General features: G+C 36.5%; 3 protein-coding genes and 1 pseudogene across 7 annotated transcripts; 2 read left to right on the top strand and 2 right to left on the bottom strand.

Annotated features, from left to right (window-relative positions):
* Positions 1 to 1,791: 1,791 nt before the first annotated feature.
* Positions 1,792 to 7,739, bottom strand: LOC117912814 (EG45-like domain containing protein). 2 transcript variants are annotated; one of them, XM_034827547.1, is made up of 4 exons: positions 7,647 to 7,739; positions 3,260 to 3,377; positions 1,986 to 2,286; positions 1,792 to 1,864 (listed from the first exon to the last, which is right to left on the bottom strand). In XM_034827547.1, the coding sequence occupies exons 1-4, from the start codon at positions 7,722 to 7,724 to the stop codon at positions 1,858 to 1,860; spliced, it is 504 nt and encodes a 167-aa protein (XP_034683438.1). In that variant the 5' UTR covers positions 7,725 to 7,739; the 3' UTR covers positions 1,792 to 1,857. The 2 variants fall into 2 exon arrangements, with proteins under 2 accessions (XP_034683438.1, XP_034683439.1); XM_034827548.1 differs by lacking the exon at positions 7,647 to 7,739 and adding an exon at positions 3,488 to 3,566.
* LOC117912081 (pentatricopeptide repeat-containing protein At2g20540-like) lies at positions 4,975 to 6,112 on the top strand. Its single transcript, XM_034826543.1, is given in 2 exon segments — positions 4,975 to 5,007; positions 5,009 to 6,112. Coding segments are annotated over 2 exon segments (1,137 nt in total).
* LOC117912813 (EG45-like domain containing protein) lies at positions 6,964 to 20,631 on the bottom strand. Of its 4 annotated transcripts, none has more exons than XM_034827542.1 (9): positions 20,370 to 20,463; positions 16,852 to 17,217; positions 16,687 to 16,769; positions 16,446 to 16,592; positions 8,939 to 9,056; positions 8,590 to 8,650; positions 8,226 to 8,505; positions 7,977 to 8,096; positions 6,964 to 7,734 (listed from the first exon to the last, which is right to left on the bottom strand). In XM_034827542.1, the coding sequence occupies exons 4-8, from the start codon at positions 16,466 to 16,468 to the stop codon at positions 8,006 to 8,008; spliced, it is 573 nt and encodes a 190-aa protein (XP_034683433.1). In that variant the 5' UTR covers positions 16,469 to 16,592; positions 16,687 to 16,769; positions 16,852 to 17,217; positions 20,370 to 20,463; the 3' UTR covers positions 6,964 to 7,734; positions 7,977 to 8,005. The 4 variants fall into 4 exon arrangements, with proteins under 4 accessions (XP_034683433.1, XP_034683436.1, XP_034683435.1 ...); XM_034827544.1 differs by lacking the exons at positions 6,964 to 7,734; positions 20,370 to 20,463 and adding exons at positions 7,736 to 7,842; positions 20,549 to 20,631; XM_034827543.1 differs by lacking the exons at positions 6,964 to 7,734; positions 20,370 to 20,463 and adding exons at positions 7,737 to 7,847; positions 20,549 to 20,631.
* An 828-nt stretch (positions 20,632 to 21,459) lies between these two features.
* Positions 21,460 to 23,346, top strand: LOC117912812 (annotated as a pseudogene).
* Positions 23,347 to 23,390: the final 44 nt, after the last annotated feature.

Genomic DNA, 23,390 nt, shown 5'->3' with positions numbered 1-23,390 from the left:
TCTGCTGTGGAAGTGCATCGTATAACATGTCCAAGCATTGCTTAAAAAATGGATCCAATTAACCAACTAACAAGAAATTGATCCATACGAGTCCAGTAGAGGAAATTAGGATTTTCAACAAACACTTGAGGATCCTTTGTATCAGCTACCATGGCAGGTGGACAGACACAATCATCGGTTAAAAATCCTTCAAGACCATACCCTCGGACTGCAAAAAGAATATGTGATTTCCAAAATGAATAATTGGTGTGGCTGAGTCGAATATGCAATGGAGGAAGCATTGTTGAGATCTGAAAATTAGCGCCGATATTGAACGGAGCAAAAGAAGAAGCATCCATGGAAGCAAGAACAGTTCTGCACTCTGATACCAACTTAACAGAATAACAACTTTGTATATTTGAGCTGAAGAGATATCTTTCTATTCATTATGAATGACATATATAATATACAAAGGATAACAATATAACTAACAACCAACTAATAACATAAATTGGTACAACTAGTTTTGCTATTCTACATAGATAGACAATTAGTTTGAAATTCTCATTTTAATTTGTATATCTAATTTAGATTTTCTCATATCGAAAATGATCCAAATTGACATTCTTAATATCATGAGGGGATTTGTATTGAGTTTCTTTGTAGCTTATGTATTAACTAATGTCAAGTCATGTGTTTTTATCGTTTGAAAACCCGCCTCGGTTCACATGTTTGAAGGTGATCCAATGTTTGTATGTAAACATATTAATGATAATAAGTGATGATCATTGACTTTCTTTTTAAATCTTGATTAGTATAACTTCTTAAATATTTTTAAATCTCGATGTAAGGTTAAACTGAAGTTAAAATTGATGATTTTGATGTTATAAAAGTTTAATTAAACATATAATAACTTGAAGCATAAGCAAAAAAATAATAAAATAAAAATAAAAACAAAATAACCTTTATGTTAAGTATATTGTCTTTACTTTCCATTAAAATGTTTTTTGAAAGAAAAAAAAAATTGTCTAAAAATATCCAAAAGCTCTTACTAAAAAGGAAATTCAAATATAACAAACCAAATTTTAGGCCCAAACATGAATTTCTATTTTGAAATCCATCGTCACACCCTATAAGTTACTATGACTTTATAACTTTGTTACTATGACTTTATAACTTTTGTTGTATGATATAACAAATTTTTAATTGAGTTCAATATTTCTCCTATTTTTACACTTATTTTAGATTATAATTATTTTCCATACTCGTATTAATGAAGAGTAGGAACTTTAAAGAATTAAATATTTTTAAACAAATTTTATAAAATTATCAACACTTATTTGCATAATTTTTATTTAAAATAAATATTTTAAAAAAATAAAAGAAAAATGAGATTTAAAAATAAAAAATAATTTTTTTTTAGAAAAATGTAGTACTTATTTGGATTGTGATATAAGAAAAGCCAAAAATCTTAATAAAGAATCTTTGAAAAAAATTTAATAGTTATATAAATTAGAAGAAAAATAAAAAAAATAACAAATAAAAATTTAATTGTTTTATTTGTGATGAAAACAATTAAAAAAAAGACATATTTTCTATTTTCTTTTTTTCTTTTGTTCTAAAGAATAAAAACTATTTTAAAAAATAGTCACCAAACAAGACTTTAATTTCCCAAAACAATCTATCATATGTCCAAACCCTGCCATGGAAAAAGTAGGATCAAAACCTTCAAATCTGTAAGATATGTTAATCTCTTGAATTTGTAGTGGTAGTTGATCCAATTTTTATTCAACTAATTGGAAACTTAACATTCCACATATTAATACATATATTCAAGAGAAAGAGAAGCCAGATGGCCTTTAACATCCATTGCAACCTTCAAACCCTGCACATCAAGAACACCACAAAATAACATCAAAAACTCCTACAGAAATAATTGAATAAAATTAATAATTCAATGTAATTAATATTAAAAAGCCAAAGAGATTAATTAAGAAGGCACTTACTGGGCAAACTCTACGTTAACCCAAGCAGCAGAAGGATTAGCAATAGCCCCAAATGCAGTAGTAGAAAGGACGAGGGCGGCACCATCCCTAGAAGGTCTAGACACAGAGGTTTGGGCTCTATCAACAATCTTCACTACAATAGTCTGATCAGCTTTGCATGTCCCTGGAGTTGGAGCGCTTATGCACCTAACCCGGTATTGCCTCCCACAAGCTGCTCCATTGTCCCACGCTCCCTCCCCCGCTGCTGCAAATAAGTTGCTTGATGGGAACGGGGATGGATCGTTTCCTGAACAGGCTGTGGCTGCATTCATAAAACCCGCAAACGCCTTTGTTTAATTTCGGTTATGGAGGTTAATTAGCATCGGGTTGCAACTTGGACAGATTGAATCAGATTGATGACTAATCCAAACCCAACTGTAATCTAATCTCATTTTTTGAGGGTGATCCGGTTAAACTTGGCTTAACCGTAAATCCGACCTTGGGCTAGTTGCATAGGATTAATGGCTAACCCAAAGTCAACTGGAATTATCGAACAATCAACTCAAACTCAACACAGTTTCTAAAGGTACTCAATTTAAATTGTATTAATTTTTTTTAGTTTAGATTGATCAAGTTATACTCAAATTAGTTATATTAAACTCAAAGTTGGTCAGGTTCTATGGTTCGAGATACATCATTTTAAAAATAAAAATAAAAATAAAAAGTATATATACTAAAATTTAAATAGTGAATGACACAAAATTTTAAGATTACAAAAAAAAAAAAAAAATTGTCATCTAGAAAAATAAAAAATATATAAACTATAATTATAATAAGATATTTTTCATAAAATCTAAAACAAAATGAATATTATGTATTATAAATTTTTTAAAAATATTAAATTGGGTTAGGATTAAGTTTGTTCAAACTTGGTTGGGTTCAACCTAAATTGAATTCGAGTTGAAAAAAATTAACCTAAATCCAACTCGAATATTAAAAATGACTATCCAAACTTGCTTAAATTCAAGTTTGCCTAAATATTAAAATCTAAAACAAATTGAATTAATATTAAACTGTGTTAGGGTTAGGTATGTCCAAACTTGGTTGAACTCAACCCAATTTGAATTCGAGTTGAAAAAACTTAATTCAAACCTAATTCGATTATTAAAAATGACTATCAAAGCTTACTTAAATCCAAACCTGCCTATATGTCGGGTTGGTTTGAGTTAACCTGCCTAAGTTGCACCCTGGTCAATTAACAAGGTTAATAGCTTCTGATTGTGAAAGGGGTTTACGTAGATATGGGGGTCTGTATTGGGCTGCCACTCCAACATCAGCAAGTGTGAAATGGAAGAGCTCTGCACATAGGAGGAGCAGGAGGCATTGGAGGAATACTTGGGGCTTAGACATCTCCTGCATAGGAAGACAAATAATTTTGATCACAAATATATGATTCCTCTTTAATACTGCTATAAGAAATTATTAAAAAAAAAAAAAAAAAAAACCAGAAAAGAGAAACATACCTTAGGGTATGATTGATATCTGCTATAGCAATTAGGTGAAAAGAGATGATTTATATAGAATGGTAATCATTGATGATGCTGGATTTTCTACCAAATTAAGCTTAACAGAACGTTGCCCTACCATCCAAAGATAGGGAGGAAACAAATCTCTCTCAAATATGGCAAAATAGATCAAAAAGGGAAAAAGAAAATCATATTCTCTGTTAATCAAATTATGGTAAAAAATTCTAAATTTGGGAGCTTTGCTATAATGCCATTCATGGACTTGATGTCAATCCGTATTGATAATTTCCTTTTGTAGAGAAAGCTTAGTACAATGTAAAATTTGATTATTTATAGTTAATGTGTTTTTTTTTTTTTTTTGAATTTTATAGGTTTAATTTGAAGAAACCTGAAATTATGGATTTAATTCTAGATTACTAAAATTCTTACTTGGTTTGAATAAAGCCAAATTGATAAACATTTAATGAAATTACCATAATTTGGATTGTATTATATAATATATATTTAGTCATAAAGTATTAGAAAATTTTTGATTTTTTTAATTATTATTTTTATAAAAAAAATATAAAATCAAGTTAATTGGTCAACCTTATGATATATTTATTAAATTATTGGCAAAAGAAGTAAACAAATTAAACAAGAGGAATGAAAATCAAAATAAGGTTTTCGAGTTACCTTCTAAATATTCAAGTTGTTTCACTAATAAATTTTTTTGCCTCAAGTTGTGAATGAAACAAAAAATATTATTATATTTTTTAGTTACCTTCCTTTCCATACCAAAAAATAATAATAATAATTCAAAAGAGAGGAGACTTTTGATAAAAAAATTTCACTAATTATCAATTAGAAAATTAAATGAAACGGGTCATAATTATTAGGGCTTTTAAGTTAAAAGAAATGTTTGATTAAAACCAGGGGACCATAATTATATCTGAAAAAAATATTTTTATTTACTGAAAATTATACATATAACCTCATTTTGACATATTTAATCTTTATTTATTTATTTATTTTATCTAACAAGTGTTTGATGGGATATAAGATTTTAAAAATTACTAAATTGTTTTTTTTATCCAAAAATAGTTATATTTTATTTTTCCTAAACAGCTTGATCATTCTTCCAACGTCATGTTTTCAATCACCCTTTTAATCAGATGCAAAGTGTTTGATTCCTTGTTGAGTTTTCCTCAACGAAGGTTCAAAGTTGAAGGCTGTCAGAATGGAGTATAACCATTTGAAATCACTGTCAGAAACTTTGGGGCCATGATAGCCTCAAGAACTTGACAAATTTTCAGACTGGAAGTCACTGGCCACGTGATCATCAATGACCAGGAAGCTTAGGGCCTTGAAAATCAGAGAAATGGAAGATACGTTTGTACCCATCTTGAAAATATGCCCAAACATGGTAGAATTGAAGAAAATCCATGCCCACATAGTCAAGTTTTCACTCTCACAAAGTAGCTTTTTGATGACAAAAATGGTGGATGTGTGATAGCTTGGATGATGCCAACAGGGTGTTTTGAGGAAATGACTGAAAGAGATGCAGTTTCTTGGAATACCCTCATTTCAGGGCATGTTAGATTAGGGCAGATGAGAAGGGCAAGGGCCATCTTTGAGGAGATGCAGGACAAGACCATATTTTCTTGGACAGCTATCGTTTCCGGGTATGGTCGCATTGGGTGCTATGCAGATGCATTGGAATTTTTCCGGAGAATGCAAATGGTGGGTATTGAGCTTGATGAGATTAGTCTTGTTTCTGTTTTACCAGCTTGTGCCCAGCTGGGAGCTCTTGAGTTAGGGAAATGGATACATATTTATGCAGATAAAGCCGGGTTTTTGCGCAACATTTGTGTTTGTAATGCTTTGATCGAAATGTATGCAAAATGTGGAAGTATAGATGAAGGGCGTCGCTTGTTTGATCAGATGAATAAGAGGGATGTGATGTCTTGGAGTACGATGATCGTAGGGCTAGCAAATCATGGAAGAGCTCGTGAAGCTATTGAATTGTTTCAAGAAATGCAGAAGGCAAAGATTGAACCCAACATCATCACCTTTGTCGGTCTTTTATCAGCTTGTGCCCATGCTGGCCTTTTGAATGAGGGATTGAGGTACTTTGAGTCCATGAAAAGGGATTACAATATAGAACCAGGGGTTGAGCATTATGGCTGTTTGGTCAATCATCTTGGTCTTTCTGGACGCCTTGATCAGGCTCTTGAACTCATAAAGAAGATGCCAATGAAGCCGGATTCGGCTATTTGGGGTTCGTTATTGAGTTCCTGCAGAAGTCACAACAATCTCAAGATTGCAGCCATTGCAATGGAGCATCTGCTAGAGCTTGAACCAGACGATACGGGGAACTATGTCTTGCTTTCAAATCTTTATGCAGACTTGGGAAAGTGGGATGGTGTATCGAGGATGAGGAAACTCATGAGTAGTAAGTATATGAACAAGACACCAGGGTGTAGTTCAATTGAGGTGGACAGTATGGTTCAAGAATATGCATCAGGTGATGATTCAAAACCATTTTCCAAAGCTATATATAGGGTACTAAAGCTGCTGGTTATGCATCAGAGCAAAATGGATGATGATATCATGAAAATTATGGTTCATGACATAAGCTAATTTTGTTTTAAAATCAAGACAGTCTGGTGGGATGAAATGCTATCTATATACCAGTATGATTCTTTCTGGGCAATTTCATTAACTGTGGCTCATATACCCAGAGCCTGCAATGGCTCTAAATAACAAGCATAACCTGCTTCGAAAATGAAGGGGTTCTTGCATTACCATGTGTCAGGCTTTTAATTAATTGATCATCGCGTGTATCAAAATGGTAGAATAGAATGAAAGAATACAACACTAGCAGAAATTGCTAGTGTAGTTTTCCTAATTGGTCGTCATGGTATAAAGCTTTGGAAAAAATACCATATGAATTATGGTAAAAAAATAAAAACAGAGAACCAAATTTAATCTATTTAAGAATACATTTTGAATTGAAATAAAATAGGTCTTAAAGGTATCAAATCGATGTTTTTGGGATATGCTAAAAATCATAAAACATATAGATTTCTTAATGTAAAAGATTGATTCTATTTTAGAAGTAATATCGGCATAATTCTTCCAACATTTAAGTGGCGTTTATTTTTTTTGGTTTAATTCTAAATACAACTTATATTTAACTTAATACTAAATAATGCTTAATAGTATTAAGTATTAAGTTTTTTTGTTTTTTCAATATCTTATTTCTATTAACTATTAAATTATTTGTTTTTTTATGTACTAAAAATCAATATCTTAATAATTTAATGTCTTAAAAAAAAATATAATTTATCGTATTTTTAAAAAGTTCAAAATAATAAAATTGTTATAATAAATAATTTATCATTATCATCTTTACAAAAAATAATTAATATATTTATTTTTTATATAATTAAAATAAAATATCTAAACTTAATAATATGAAAAATAATGAATTGATAAAACCCAAATCAAATTAAAGAAAAAACATAACAATTCAAGTACATAGTTTCAAATATCCAAAGACATCACATTATAAGCTAATATCTAAACATTGCATTTCTTACGATGGTAAAAAGCTAAAAATGACAAGTTAATTAAATACTTGAAAGAATTCATTTGCGATTTGGTCTCGAAACTATTGCATGAATTCTTGATCAGATGCTGCAAAAAAACTGCTTGTAGTTGAGTTTTGATTTTGATTTGCATTGTTACTCTCCAATTCCACTTCATATTCAGAAAATAATCTATCCGCAACTGAGATTTGTCGAAGAAAATTGTGAATGGAGAAGCATGTCATGATAAATTTTGTTTGAGTAGTAAACGAATAAGGTGTCATTCTCTTCAATAGTGGGAAACACGCCTTAACAACACCAAAAGCACGTTCAATGACATTTCTTAATCTTGCATGACATTGGTTGAGTATCTCCTCTTTTCCTCCAGCTTCACCATCACTACGAAAATCATTCAACTAATTGCGTACATTATGATATGGTGCCATAAAACCTTGAGTGTGTGTGTAGTATGTAACCATTCACATGTATAACCATTTTATGTAGAGAATGAATTCATCTAGCACAAGAAGCATTAAAACTAACAACCAAGCAAAATGTATAGGCCAAAACGAGAGAGAAAGTACCTTTCTATCGGGGCGTATAGGCCAAAAAAAAACACTGAATCTGGTGGGTTGGCATTTAGGTGCTTTACGGCTAGCCATTGGCCTGGATCTTCATCGGAAGAAGGCATGAATGACAATCATGAAAATTCCAGCATTTACTGCTCATCGGAAAAGCTTAACCTCTGGATATTCCTCAACTCTCAAAAACTCAAAAGAACTCCACTTATGTAACACAACCACCAAAACGCAAGACTCACATACATTGATTTACTAAAAACACAGCCATGTAATCACAGAAACCGAAATTGAATTTTGCCATTAATTTGAAAGACTTCAAGCTAAAACTGGTACCTTTATCGAAATTCAAAAGTCGCTTTTGCTTAGAGTTTGCAGTGGACAAGAGAAACGTAGAATGGAAACCTCACTAGCAGAAAGAAACCTCCCTCAGAGACGTAGATCCGCATTGACACCCTCAAGCCCAGCACGCACATCAAGCACCACACAAGAACATTAAAAATTCCAGCAGAAATAATTTTTTTTTAAAATTAATTACCTGAAAGATAATTCAATGTAAATAATATTGAAAGAGATGACACTTACTCGGTAAACTCTATGTTAACCAAAGCGGCAGAAGGATTAGCAATAGCCCCAAATGCAATAGTAGAAAGAACAAGCATCACTCCATTCCTAGAGGCTCTATCAACTATCTTCACTTTTATGATCTGACCAGCTTTGCATGTCCCTGGAGTTTGTGCGCTCAAGCACCTGACAAAGTACTGCCTGCCGCACGCTGCCCCATTGTCCCATAGCCCATCTCCGGCTGACGCGAATAAGTTGCTTGATGGGAACTTAGACACATCGTTGCCATAGCAGGCAGTTGCTGTATCAATTCCCAGATTAAAAAAAGAAAAGAATGTGTCAGTTTGGAAGCTTTGAATTACAGTTATGGGTCTTTGGTGCTTACGCAGATATGGGGGAGCATATTGGCCTGCTGTGCCAGTATCTCCTGAGCAGACAGGCTGTGGCTGCATTCAGAAAACCCATAAACACCTTCGTTTAATTTCAGTTATGGAGGTTAATTAGCATTGGGTTGCAACTTGGACAGGTTGAATCAAATTAATGGCTAATCCAAACTCTACTGGAATTAATAAACCATCATTTAATCTAAGGGTGATCGGGTTAAACTTGGCTTAACCATAAATCCGACCTTCCAAACCTGCCTATATGTCAGGTTGGTTTGAGTTAACCTGCCTAAGTTGCATCCTGGTCAATTAACAAGGTTAATAGCTTTTGATTGTGAAAGGGATATTTACGTAGATATGGGGGTCTGTATTGGGCTGCCACGCCAACATCAGCAAGTGCGAAATGGAAGAGCTCTGCACATAGGAGGAGCACGAGGCATTGGAGGAATACTTGGGCCTTAGACATCTCCTGCATAGGAAGACAAATAATTTTGATCACAAACATATGATTCCCTTTAAATGCTGCTATAAGAAATGATTCAATAATAAAAAAATAAAAAAAAAGGAACCAGAAAAGAGAAACCTACCTTAGGGCATGATTTTTATATGCAATGGTAATGATTGATGATGCTGGATTCTCTACCAAATTAAACGTTGCCCTACCATCCAAAGATAGGGAGGAAACAAATCTATGCCATCATTACAAAACAAATCTCTCTCAAATATTGCAAAACAGATAAAAAGGGAAAAAGAAAATCTTATTCTCTGGTAATCAAATTATGGTAAAAAATTCTAAATTTGGCAGCCTTGCTATAATGCCATTCATGGACTTGATGTCAACCCATATTGATAAATTCCTTTTGTGGAGAAAGCTTAGTACAATGTAAAATTTGATTATTTATAGTTAATGTGTTAGTCTCAAATCTGAATAGGGACGGGACAAAGAGGTCTTTGGTTAATGCTTGTATTATGCAAAAAATGGAGGAGAGAGAGAGAGTGAGGGTTAGAGAGAGAAAGTTCGCGAGAGAGAGAGTTAACGGCGACGAAGGGGGAGCGATAGATCTTGCAGGGGGCGAGCGCCATGCGAGGCCCGAGAAGAAGGTCAGAAGGGGTAGATTCAGCGTGGAATCGAAAATGTTCGAGGTCGAGGTGGAGGAGAGGAGAGACAGACTGCAAGCCACGATTGTAGAACGAAAAGGAGGGATCTCGTCGTGGGTTAGACTAGGCCCGGTGAGCCTTGGAATAGTATTCGAGTGCCTGACTCTGAGTATCGAAAATGCAAGGATGGTGAGGTGGGTCCGAGAGTGGAAGGAGAACGGGAGGGAGTATTCTCTGACGCGTGATTTTAATAGAGGGGGATGCTTTCTCCGGCTGGGGGTCGCGGATCTGGAAAGAAAGAGATTCAGCGTCTTTATCCCCAAAGGCAGAGGAACAAAGGGTGGCTGGGCTTCAATGGTGGAATTACTCCGGAGACTGGGCTGTGTAGAAGGAGGCAGTAAGAGGCAGAAGGAAGACGAGCCACGGCCGAAGCATTTTTTGGCGAAGACATATGTGGATGCTATCAAAATGGGGAATGGGAAGGAACGATCAGTAGCAAGGGTAGAGGCGTCTAAGGAGGAAGTGGGTCGGAATCTGTCCAAACTTGAACATTGCATTGTTGGGTCTTGGAACCCTAATGCAGGAAAGGGGGATGAGCTCAGAGGGTGGGGAACCAAATTAGCGAGAATCTGGAGGCTCAAAGGAAATTTAGGGCTTGCAAAAATGGAGAAGGGTAAGGTTTTAATGGAGTTTGAGCTCCCGGCAGAGGCAGAGCAAGCTGCACAGAGCGGAAGTGTGTCGGTCGGGGGGCTAATCCTCCGATTAGAGAAGTGGAGGCCGGAGTTAGGATGTCTGAGGGAAGGGGATAGGTGTAGTGAAGCATGGGTGAGAGTAGTAGGCCTACCTGTTTCCTTGTGGGAGCAGGGTATTCTGAGGAGGATTGGGGATGCGTGTGGGGGATTTCTTGCGATGGATAATCAAATGGAAAAAATGGAAGAACTACAGTGGGCACGTCTCCTGGTGAAGCGGAACGGTGAGGTTCGTCCTACTGAGGTGGAGATTTGGGTCGAAGGGATTTGTTTTTTGATAACTCTATGGTGGGAAACCAGGCCAGTCATGAAGGCTCCGGCGACTGTAATGAAAGGGAAGGCTGTCGCGATGGGAACGGAGGAAGGGGGTGACGAGGGCGCACGCGCGAGGGTGCGCGTGAAGGGGGTGATGGAGGGCCCGAGGCCCGAGGATGTTCTGCTGTCTGTTGATGGGACGCGTGGTCAGTGCAGCAGACCGGGCCAAAATTCAAACCCATCTCGGTGCGAAGATGGGCCTTCAGAAAAGGCTCATGCTTTGGGTGGGCTGGACTTATTGGGCCAAGCAAGGCCAACTGGGTGGACTAAGGACCAGTCCCCTGAAACAAACTTGGCTGGGCTAGTTAAATACGGGCCTGGGAAGCCCATGGAAATAGCATCGCCCTCAAGCCTGCCTAAAGAGGTTGGGCTGGTTCCTCAAAGCCCAGCTTCTCCAGCTAAGGCCCAGGCGGAGAAGGGCCTCTCTGATGCGGAGTGCATTCAAAGGCCGTCAAGGGGCCCAGATGCGGCTATTTCCTCCTTCTGGGTGAAGGATGGTCAGTGGGGGACCCATGGAAATGAGAATCAGCGGGGGGGGATCTCCAGGACCGACTGCGCACTGCTGGAGGAAGACGCAAGGTATGATTTTGTCCCTCCTTCCCTTGGAATGGTGGCCTTTGAACCTTCTTCCTCCTCCCTTTCTCCTTTTGGTCAGACTTCTGTGAAGAAGTCTTTCGACCGCTCTGGGGCTTTTGATGATTCAACCGAGGGGGATATTCCGTGCAATGGAATTGGGATTTCAGAGCAGGATGAAGGGAAACGGTGGGAGTTGGTAGAGATCAGTGAAGATTGTAGGGAGGATAACAGCAAGGCACTGTGCCTAGCCCGGTCATTATGTCAAGAAGAGAGTGGATGGGTGGAAGCGAGATGGGAGGATAGTGACTTGGCCAGGTTCAGTCAATTCCTTGGCTTCTCGACGGAGGGCTTGGAGAAAGACATTTTGGAGTTTATGGGCAAAATCAGGAAAAGGAGAGAAAGAATCCATAACAAAGCCCTGTTGGAGAAATCAAAATTTGAAAGAGAGTTGAGAAGACTAGAATGCTCAGTCAACTATGAGGGAGGGAGGAAGAAAAAGTGTACTGGGCAAGGAAGAGGGTGCCAAATCTTGGAAGTCCAATGAAAATAAGGCTCTTGTGTTGGAACGTGCGCGGGGTTAATGACAGCTCCAAGAGGAAAATGATCAAAGCTATAATTAGAAAACAGAAAGTGGATTTGTTTTGCATACAGGAAACGAAAATTCAGTCCATGAATGAGGGGTTGGTGAGGAGTTTGGGCTCCGGGAGGTTCATTGGCTGGGGTGCTCTGGATGCTCAGGGAGCCGCAGGAGGGATCCTGATTTGCTGGGATAAAAGGACACTGGAAATCATTGAGTTGGAAAGGGGTCAGTTCTCAATCTCGTGCAGACTGAGGAATGTAGAAGATGGGAAGGTTTGGATTTTTACAGGGGTGTATGGTCCATTTACCAAAGATGAAAGGGAGACCCTTTGGGGGGAGCTTGGGGCTATAAGGGGAATCTGGGATGATCCTTGGTGCGTAGGGGGAGACTTCAATGTCACTCTATCCCTTGAGGAAAGGAGCAATCAGGGGAGGTTGTCTGGCGCCATGAGGAGGTTTGCTCAGGTAGTGGATGATTTAGAGCTTCTGGACATTCCTATGCAAGGGGGGGTGGGTTCGTGGAGTGGGGGAAGGAATAACCAAGCTTGGGCTAGATTGGACCGCTTTCTCGTGTCTCAGGACTGGATTGACTGTTTCAGTGGGGTTAGTCAGTGTAGGCTGCCCAGACCCACATCCGACCATTTCCCCATTCTTCTGAATGGTGGAGGGGTCAGGAAGGGCCCTTCCCCCTTCAGGTTTGCGAATATGTGGCTCAAAGTGGATGGGTTTAAGGAGCTCCTTCGGGGTTGGTGGCAGGAGGCCGGGGGGAGGGGGAGGGCCAGCTTCAGAGTGGCCACAAAATTGAAGTCTCTGAAGGAGAAGATAAAAATCTGGAATAGAGAGGTTTTTGGGAGGGTTGAAGTTAACAAAAACCTTGCCTTGCAACAAGTAGAATTTTGGGATAGGGTGGAAAGGGATAGGGCTCTAACTGAAAGAGAGACAGAGATGAAAACAGAGGCTAAGGATGCTTTCAAAAAATGGGTGATCTTGGAAGAAACACACTGGAGGCAACTATCTAGGGAATTGTGGTTGAGGGAAGGCGACAAGAACACGGGATTCTTTCACAGGATGGCTAATGCCCATAGAAGAAATAATTCCATGGATAAGATCAGAATCAATGGGAGGTGGCTGGAGGAGGAGAGGGAGGTAAGAGAGGGGGTTGTGCATGAATTCAAGCAGCTGCTGACGGAGGAACAGTCTTGGAGAGCTGATATTGAAGGGCTGCAGCTGCAAAGTTTAAGCCAGGCTGAAGCTGATGGTATAGAACAGCCTTTCACTGAGGCAGAGATTTATGCGGCATTGATGGGGATGAATGGTGATAAGGCGCCAGGCCCGGATGGGTTCACAGTGGCATTTTGGCAATCCTGTTGGGAGTTTGTGAAAGAGGAAATTGTGGAGTTCTTCCAGGAATTTTTTGAAGAAAAATCTTTTGCCAAGTCCCTTAATTCTACCTTCCTAGTCCTCATTCCTAAGAAAGGGGGGGCGGAGGACTTGGGGGATTTCAGACCAATCAGTTTAATTGGGGGTTTGTACAAGCTTTTGGCCAAAGTGCTAGCCAATAGAATCAAGGGGGTGTTAGACAAGGTGGTTTCGCCGGACCAAAACGCTTTTGTGAAGGGTAGACAGATTTTAGACGCATCACTCATAGCCAATGAGGTGATTGACCATTGGCTCAAAAGTAAGGAGAAAGGGCTGATTTGTAAGCTGGACATTGAAAAAGCTTATGATAGCATGAACTGGAGCTTCCTCATGAAGGTCATGCGAAAGATGGGATTTGGGGACCGTTGGATGAAATGGATGTGGTGGTGCATTTCATCGGCAAGCTTCTCAATTCTGGTGAATGGGGTGCCAGCTGGTTATTTCCCCAATTCTAGGGGGTTACGCCAAGGAGATCCACTCTCCCCCTACCTCTTTGTGTTGGGAATGGAAGTCCTAAGTGCTATGTTAAGAAGGGCTGTTGATGGGGGCTTCATCTCAGGTTGCAACATTCAAGAGAGAGGGGGAATGGAAATAAATGTATCCCATCTTCTATTTGCTGATGACACGATCATTTTTTGTGAAGCAAGACAAAGTCACATGACCCACCTAAGCTGGATTTTGATGTGGTTTGAGGCAGCCTCTGGTCTCAAAATAAACCTCAATAAAAGTGAAGTAATCCCGGTTGGGGAAGTGGAAGATATAGAGATGTTGGCGGTGGAGTTGGGGTGCAAAGTGGGGACCCTCCCTTCTGTCTATTTGGGGCTGCCTTTGGGAGCCAAGTACAAGGCTAGGGCAATGTGGGATGGGGTTGAGGTTAGATTGAGAAGAAGGCTTGCCTTGTGGAAAAGACAATATCTGTCAAAGGGCGGGAGGATTACCCTTATCAAAAGTACCTTGGCTAGCATGCCCATATACCAGTTGTCTCTGTTTCGCATGCCTAAGCTAATTGTAAAGAGACTTGAAAAAATCCAGAGGGATTTTCTTTGGGGAGGAGGAAGTACGGAAAGAAAAATCCATCTTATCAATTGGGAGGTGGTGTGCACCCAAAAGGAGAGTGGGGGTCTTGGCATTCGGAAAATTGACCTCTTGAATAAGGCCCTGTTGGGGAAATGGATTTGGCGGTTTGCCTTTGAGGGAGATAGCTTCTGGAGGAAGGTGATTGGGGTGAAGTATGGCAAGTTGGGCTTTGGGTGGAGAACTAAGGAGGCCCGCGGAACGTTTGGGGTGGGGGTTTGGAGGGATATTCTGAAGGAGTCATCTTGGTGTTGGGAGAACATAGAATTCAAAGTGGGCAAGGGGACTAAGGTAAGGTTCTGGACTGATCTGTGGTGCGGCAACGAGGCGTTGTCCCAAGCTTTTCCCCAGTTGTTTGCTCTGGCGGTTCACAGGTATGCTTCGGTAAATGAGATGTGGGACTCGAGCCTAGGTCAAGGAGGGTGGAACATAAGACTCTCAAGAAATTCCAATGATTGGGAATTGGATGCCTTGGGAGAGATGTTGCATTTGTTGAGGGACTTGAGGATCACTAGTGAAGAGGACGCTGTGATTTGGAAAGGAGAGGGACACGGTCGCTTTCGGATTAGAGATGCCTACAAGTTGTTGACAGGGCCAAATGACATTACCTTCCCGAAAAAGAGCATTTGGGTGGACAAGGTCCCAACCAAAGTTGCTTTTTTCGCTTGGGAGGCTTCTTGGGAGAAGGTCCTAACTTTGGATAACCTTCAAAGACGGGGATGGCAGCTTCCAAACCGGTGTTTTTTGTGTGGTTGTGAAGAGGAATCTGTAAATCATATTCTTTTACACTGTACAGTTGTAAAGACTCTGTGGGAGATTGCCTTGGCCTTGTTTGGGGCCAATTGGGTGTTCCCAGAGAAAGTTAAAGAGATGTTAGAAAGTTGGAGGGGCCCTTTTGTGGGGAAAAAGAGGAAAAGGATTTGGACTTCCATTCCATTGTGTATTTTTTGGACGGTTTGGAAGGAGAGAAATAGATTAGCATTTAGGGGGGATCTCTAGCTATTCAGAAATTAAAGAATTCGTTTGTTTGTAATTTGTGGAGTTGGGCTAGGGTGTATATGGGAGAGGAGTCCTCTTCGCTTTTAGGCTTTTTGGAATGGCTTGCCACTCCCTAAGGGATGGTGAGTTTTGTTTTTGTTTTGGCGTAAGCTTCTACGTATACTCCCTGTATGCTTTGGGGCTTTTTGCCTAATTTTATTTATATATGCGCTCAATCATCAAAATTTATAGTTAATGTGTTTTTTTTTCTTTTTTTCTTTGAATTTTATAGATTTAATTTGAAGAACTGAAATTATGGATTTAATTCTAGATTTACTAAAATGCTAACTTGGTTTGAAATAAACATTTAGAGAATAAGAAAAAATGATTGTTTTTAATAATATATTGTATAAGTATAAAACACTTTTAATATTAATAAATTACAAAAAATGACATACAATTTTAATTACTAAAAAAAATAGTATGATAAACAAAAAACTTTTCATTATAACAAACTATATAAACATCTATCTTAAAAGAATATATACATTTATATTGTTAAAAAAAACTAAAAATAATATTTTTTATGATTTAAATAAAATTTTAAAAAATGTTTACAAAAAGAATTGAATTAATAAATAAATATCAATCATGATATAACAAATTACTTGATTATATATTAGTTTAAAATTAATAATTTTTTATCACTATAATAAAATTTTAAAAAATATTTATAAAAAAACATCTAAATCAATAAAAAAAAACATTGAATAAAAGATAATTTTCAAAGTAAAACAATATATGATTACCAATTAATTTCTCAAAAAAAAAAAAGACTTTTCTAATTAAAATTAATAATTTTTTTATCACTATTATAAAATTAAAAAAAAAATTTACAAAAAACATCTAAATCAATAAAATAGAACATTGAATAAAAGATAATTTTCAAAGTAAAACAATATATGATTACCTATTAATTTCTCCAAAAAAAAAAAAAACTTTTCTAATTAAAAGTAAATAAGAAGACAAATGTTTTCATAGCAAAAAAAGGGGGAAAATTATATACTTACATATTAGAGTCATAATCAAACATCAATGAGATATAAGAAGATTTGCAATTCGATCGTGTTCTTCTACCATTTCTCTTGTATGATGTGAACCATCTTCCTCAACAAGTGAATCCATTCTACTATCTTCTTCATTAAGTGGAAGCAACCCTTCGTCATCATCATAAGGTTTAAATTTCATATTCATTCTAGCATTAATTCTTATAAAGTTGTGAAGAGTCACTGAAGCAATAACAGTCTTTACTTGTTTTTCAAGAGGAAAACTATGCATTTCTCGTAGCATTCTCAATCTATTCTTCAAAACGGCCTATAGTTTTTCAGGATTCTCTTACAAGAGTATTTAATTTATCATATTTCATAACCAATAAATAAATTAATCAAATAAATTTAATGAATAAATAAAACATACCTTCAATTTCTTTTCCCACCATTCATTGCTTGCATTGATGATTTGTCTCATAGGATCCCACCCAAGGTCAGTCTCTTTTCCAATCAAGGTATTCCAAAGTTGTCAATCCTTTTTAAGAGAACTCCATTTATTCTTAAGTTGCCTATATTGATAGTTTCTTCCAGTCAAATTGTTGAAGGTTTTTATCGCAATTTTCCATCCCAACTGGCTAAAGTGGCAATTTGGTCTATTTCTAGTCACAGTCTCAATCACACAAACTTTGATAAAAGCATCCATTGTAATATCATCCCAATAAGCCTTGCCTTGCTTTTCCCTTTCTTCACCACTTGGTTGTTGTAATGGTTGAACTATATTGCTAGACATCCTCTATATAAAAGAATATATATTTTAGCGAAATAATAATTATCAAACAAAGAATCACACAATTAAAATGAAGAATAAAGAAAGAATTAAGGAACAAAACATCAAGAAAATATGGTTATCTAGTGTAAACAATACTTGGTATGATTAAATTTTTTAAATGTAAACTCGATATTGAGCATCATATAGGCAGATTCTGTAAAACATAATAAACAAATAAGAAAAAGAAATCCTCAAGTGTAATATTCTTGGTTGAAAAGAAATCCTCATTGGTAGTCGTATCAGTCTTAATATCACTCATCCAGGCAGTTGAAGTTTCTAGCTAAACTAGTTTCAAAAGAAGTTCAAGAAGAACTAGATACTTTCCGATTTAGCTACTTTAGCTTAGTCTACCATAAATATCTAGTTGTGTAAGATTTCTGTCCCCTTTATGAAGAGATTTCAGTCTTAATGTTTGTATAAACATGTTTAAATTTAGAAGGTTTTTTCATTTTTATCCAGAAATGTCATAAAGAATGAAGTTAAAACCTACCAGTCCCTCTTGAATAATCCCTCAGGCAAATGCTTTGTACTTCATTCTCTAATAAAAAATAATTGTGTTACAAAGGTACAATCCCAGGAATATGCCATTATGTAACCAGCACCAACATTATGTTACCAGTAACATCGAGACTGTTGGAAGTACTAAACCTACCATTTTGAATTGTTCTGGATTGATTAAACTAAGATTTGACTCAACTTTAAGTCAAACCCCATCCCAATATCCTGATATGCCCCTAGACCCAAAATCCTTAGTTAAAAGAGAGATATGCCCCCTTTCTCTTCGCTTCACTCTCTTCTTTTATATATAAATATTTGAATACAGGATATATTTTTTCTAATTTAGGTGATAACTCTCTTCTTTTTCCATGTTGGTTTTATTATGATTTTGCTTATTTATCTTTTCCTACTCCCTTAGTCCCTAGAAGTCAAAAATATATGAACTTCCCCTTACACTCTAGCAACCTATGTTCCCATTTGCAGCCTTAATTTCCCCAACCAAGTATAAAAAAGGTTGACTGCATGATTGTTTACATCTTTGCAAAAGAAAGAAAAAATAGGTACATATATGTATACAGGAATGAAGCATAAAAGAACATGTAATCAATTTTAAGAAAGATACTTTGCAGTACACATGAATTCTTCACTATCATGAATAAGTAATCATTGAATACTAAAGGTTAAACAATTTATATTTAACAAACAAGTCATTTCCTGCTAATTCAATACACGCTCAGGAAAACAAACTTCACAAACTTTTGTAACATTTTCCAGCTGGACTGCAACTGATAACCAAAGTTCCAACTAGTCCTCAACCAATATAACACCCAAAAAAGAAAAAAAAGAATGATAGATGCAGAAGAAACATTGACTCTTCAAGATTTGTAAAAGAATAAACTATATTGCCCCCTTTAGGATGTAGAAAGAAGTAGAAAAAAACTTTCTTTGGAAATTGGTAGAGAAATATCTTGTATTTTGTAATAAGGAAATGAAACAACCATGAAATTATATCAGGACTGCTTTTCCGAGAGAGGGGCAAGTAGAGACCTCAATTTTTGTGCAGAACCCTGACATAAATTATATAGAAGGGACAATTCAATTTTGTTGCTATCTTACTTTTTCGGTACATGCTGGGCCAATGTTTGATTGATGCAGTAAAATCTCTTTGATGGCTTAGATAAAGAAGAATTCCCTAGCAAGAGATAGTCTTACAAAAGCTTTAAAATACGTCAGGTGGATGGTATAACCAATTGACGATACACGCTCATAACTAGTTGGAAAATTTTGCATAGAAATAAGAAGAGAGGAAAAAAAAAACCACTGGTGGTTAATGACATGAAAACATACAATTTTAACAAGAGGACGAGGATTTGCAAAACACTAGTCATTTGCAAAACCCTAGCATCAGCCAAAAATGAGGATCATAAAGAATCATCACAATGAATATAAACACTATTAATAAACCATTTTAAAACTATGCAACCAGAAACATTTGAGACCAAATGGCACCAGAAAAACTTCAATCAATATAACATTCTACAAGAGACATTTTCAAAACCCAAACATTAGCCAAACAGGATAATTATAGAAGATAACCATTTGATTAGTAACTGATTTTAACCCTAATCTGCACCAAAAATCATAATCCTGAACCAGAAACAGTTAAGGCCAAATGGCACCAGAAAAAGTTCAATCAAGACAACATTCCATGAGAAAATTCTGAAAACCATATGTATAAAGCAGTTTCTTCATTATCATAATTCAGTGGAACTGCATAAAGCTAAGGCAATAATTTGTCTTAGCTTTGTCAAACCATATGTATAAAAAAAGAAATGGATCAAGGCATTTTCTTTTGGATAAAGAAAGTACAAATCCAGAGTGCCCAACTCTATACCAAAACTAGAAACTCACTTCTTATACCAGAATATTTCAACATGAACTTCAACTTCCAAGAATCAAAAGGTGCAAAATACTGACTCTACTAGTCAATACAGTTTCCAAAATTCTTCACTTTCAAAGCTTAATTATCAGAAACTGTCTGCCATTAGACCAAACAAAGCATCACAGCCTGTCTACTCAAAGTAAAAAAGAGATCAAATTCCTCTGTTATCCTCAAACATATCCTTATCCTCTGTTATGGGAAATTCATTCACTGCTTACATATAGGCAATCTTTTTACTCTCCACTACTTTCCTAATTTCACCAAACATGGTTTTGGCTTTTGTTTGGGTTTCATGAAGTTTCATAGTTGTATAGTCATTTTCATCACACAATGGATCAACATTAGGATCCGAAAAAAGAAAAACAATGCTTCCCTGCTTGTTAAGAAGACATAGGAAAACGGAATCATATAAACAAAATCAAAATACCCTCTGAAAACATGAACCATTAAAACCTTGACATATACCCTGAATCAGAAGCTATTAAGCAAAATTATGAGTTGCAAATGATCAAACAAATGACCAGCCAAGGATCCCTAATTTTTTCTGCAACCAAAACACCAAAAGAGAAAATGGAAGAAAATATTCCAAATATTCCTTATCTTCTCATCCTTTCCTCATCTTTCCTGACAATCAAATCAGAGATTGAAAAAAAAAACCAAGAAAAACTTGACGTACCTTGAGAAAACTAGATCAAGAGAGAAAATAGAGAAGAAATGTATCTTAGACAGTTGGAAATGCTTTCTCATACTTTCCTCCTAACCAAACAATCTTAAAATCCAAAACCCTAACTAATATTTCAAGACAATCAGACATTAAAAAAAAAGAAAAAAAACAAGAAAAGAACAGAGGGTTACCTTCGGTCAGATGGAGAGCGATGGATGAGGAGCGATGGATGAAGAGAATGAAGGAGAGAGTGAGTGAAAGGGAAAGGAATCACTTGGGGGCATTTTTGGAATATTTTAAAAAAGTATTTTTCTTTTTAGAAAACACCTATCAAGTGATAATCTAAAAATCACTTTTAAGTGTTTAGGCATATCTTCAAAAGTGTTAAACACCTCGTTTTCATCCAAAAAAACACTTAAAAGTGTTTTTAAAGATAAAAACATACTTTTGAAAATTAAGGTTTTTAATGAAATTACTTGACTGAAATTGTATTACATAATTTATATTTAGTTATAAAGTATTATAATTTTTTTTATTGTAAAAAAATAATATAAAATCAATTTAATTGGTCATTTTATGATATATTTATTAAATTATTGGCAAAGGAAGTAGACAAATTAAATAAGAGGAATGAGAATCAAAATAAGGTTTTCGAACTTTTAAATACTCAAGAATTTTCATGACTTGTTTCACTAATAAATTTTTTAGCCCTCCAGTTATGAATGAAACAAAAAATATGATTATTTTTTTGAGTTACCTTGTTTTCATACAAAAAGGAAAATTCAAAAGAGAGGAGAATTTTGTTTTTGGAAAAGAAAAATCATATCCTTTTTGGGTTTTCAGGTATTTAAGAAGAGACAAAAAAAAGTCTTTTTTTTTTTTTTCTCTAAAGGGCCCTTCTAGACGAGAGAAATGTCTACTTTATTTTATTTTTATTTATATATTTTAATAATGACGGTAATCCCCCATTCTCTATTTATTTGATCGGAAGCCTAGTCAAAAGGAGAGGAGTTTTAAAAAGCCCAACACTAAATTCACTGATTATCAATTAAAAAATTAAAAAAAAAAATGGGTCAGAATTATTAGGGTTTTTAAGTTAAAAGAAATGTTTGGTTAAAACCAGGGGACAATAATTATATTGTCAGACTGGAAGTCACTGGCCACATGATCATCAATGGCCAGGAAGCTCAGGGCCTTGAAAATCAGAGAAATGGAAGATATGTTTGTACCCATCTTGAAAAGCTGCCCCAACATAGTAGAATTGAAGAAAATCCATGCCCACATGGTCAAGTTTTCACTCTCACAAAGGAGCTTTTTGGTGACAAAAATGGTGGATGTGTGTAATCACCATGGAGAAACAGAGTATGCAAATTTGTTATTCAAAAGGGTGGCTGACCCAAATGCTTTCTTGTACAATGCAATGATCAGAGCTTATAAGCATAACAAAGTTTACGTCCTAGCAATCACTGTTTACAAGCAAATGCTTGGACACTCCCATGGTGAAAACCCCATTTTTCCTGACAAATTCACCATCCTATTTGTTGTTAAATCATGTACGGGGCTTATGTGTTATGATCTGGGAAAGCAAGTTCATGGGCATGTGTTCAAATTTGGGCAAAAGTCCAATACAGTCGTTGAAAATTCACTTGCGGAAATGTATGTAAAATGTGATAGCTTGGATGATGCCCACAGGGTGTTTGAGGAAATGACTGAAAGAGATGCAGTTTCTTGGAATACCCTCATTTCAGGGCATGTTAGATTAGGGCAGATGAGAAGGGCAAGAGCTATCTTTGAGGAGATGCAGGACAAGACCATTTTTTCTTGGACAGCTATCGTTTCCGGGTATGCTCGAATTGGGTGCTATGCAGATGCATTGGAATTTTTCCGGAGAATGCAAATGGTCGGTATTGAGCCGGATGAGATCAGTCTTGTTTCTGTTTTACCAGCTTGTGCCCAGCTAGGAGCTCTTGAGTTAGGGAAATGGATACATATTTATGCAGATAAAGCCGGGTTTTTGCGCAACATTTGTGTTTGTAATGCTTTGATCGAAATGTATGCAAAATGTGGAAGTATAGATGAAGGGCGTCGCTTGTTTGATCAGATGAATGAGAGGGATGTGATATCTTGGAGTACGATGATCGTAGGGCTAGCAAATCATGGAAGAGCTCGTGAAGCTATTGAATTGTTTCAAGAAATGCAGAAGGCAAAGATTGAACCCAACATCATCACCTTTGTCGGTCTTTTATCAGCTTGTGCCCATGCTGGCCTTTTGAATGAGGGATTGAGGTACTTTGAGTCCATGAAAAGGGATTACAATATAGAACCAGGGGTTGAGCATTATGGTTGTTTGGCCTTCTTGGTCTTTCTGGACGCCTTGATCAGGCTCTTGAACTCATAAAGAAGATGCCAATGAAGCCGGATTCAGCTATTTGGGGTTCGTTATTGAGTTCCTGCAGAAGTCACGGCAATCTCAAGATTGCAGTCATTGCAATGGAGCATCTGCTAGAGCTTGAACCAGCCGATACAGGAAACTATGTCTTGCTTCGAAATCTTTATGCAGACTTGGGAAAGTGGGATGGTGTATCGAGGATGAGGAAACTCATGAGAAGTAAGAGCATGAAGAAGACACCAGGGTGCAGTTCAATTGAGGTGGACAATATGGTTCAAGAATTTGCATCAAGTGATGATTCAAAACCATTTTCCAAAGCTATATGTAGGGTACTAAAGCTGCTGGTTCTGCATCAGAGCAGAATGGATGATGATATCATGGAAATTATGGTTCATGACATAAGCTAATTTTGTTTTAAAATCAAGACAGTCTGATGGGATGAAATGCTATCTATATATCCACCAGTATGATTGTTTCTGGGCAATTTCATTAACTGTGGCTCATATACCCAGAGCTCGCAATGGCTCTAAATAACAAGCAAAACCTGCTTTGAAAATGAAGGAGTTCTTGCATTACAATGTGTCAGGCTTTTAATTAATTGATCATCGCATGTATCAAAATGGTAGAATGGAATGAAAGAATAC

Source organism: Vitis riparia, chromosome 4 (assembly GCF_004353265.1).
Source record: "Vitis riparia cultivar Riparia Gloire de Montpellier isolate 1030 chromosome 4, EGFV_Vit.rip_1.0, whole genome shotgun sequence".
In the NCBI taxonomy this organism is placed as follows: Eukaryota; Viridiplantae; Streptophyta; class Magnoliopsida; order Vitales; family Vitaceae; genus Vitis; species Vitis riparia.
The sequence above is the reverse complement of the archived record's forward strand: the minus strand, read 5'-3'. Positions and strand labels throughout refer to the sequence as shown.

What these genes read in the sequence shown, in the direction of transcription:
- LOC117912813 (XM_034827544.1), bottom strand. Translation starts at nt 16,468, where the DNA reads ATGTTTGATTATGACTCTAATAT. An exon ending in TTTGATTATGACTCTAATAT is followed by an intron (nt 9,057 to 16,445) that starts GTAAGTATATAA and finishes CTTCCTATGCAG; the next exon opens with GAGATGTCTAAGGCCCAAGT. An exon ending in ATACAGACCCCCATATCTAC is followed by an intron (nt 8,651 to 8,938) that starts GTAAATATCCCT and finishes TTCTGAATGCAG; the next exon opens with CCACAGCCTGTCTGCTCAGG.
- LOC117912814 (XM_034827547.1), bottom strand. Translation starts at nt 7,724, where the DNA reads ATGGCTAGCCGTAAAGCACCTAAATGCCAACCCACCAGATTCAGTGTT. An exon ending in CTATACGCCCCGATAGAAAG is followed by an intron (nt 3,378 to 7,646) that starts GTACTTTCTCTC and finishes CTTCCTATGCAG; the next exon opens with GAGATGTCTAAGCCCCAAGT. An exon ending in ATACAGACCCCCATATCTAC is followed by an intron (nt 2,287 to 3,259) that starts GTAAACCCCTTT and finishes TTATGAATGCAG; the next exon opens with CCACAGCCTGTTCAGGAAAC.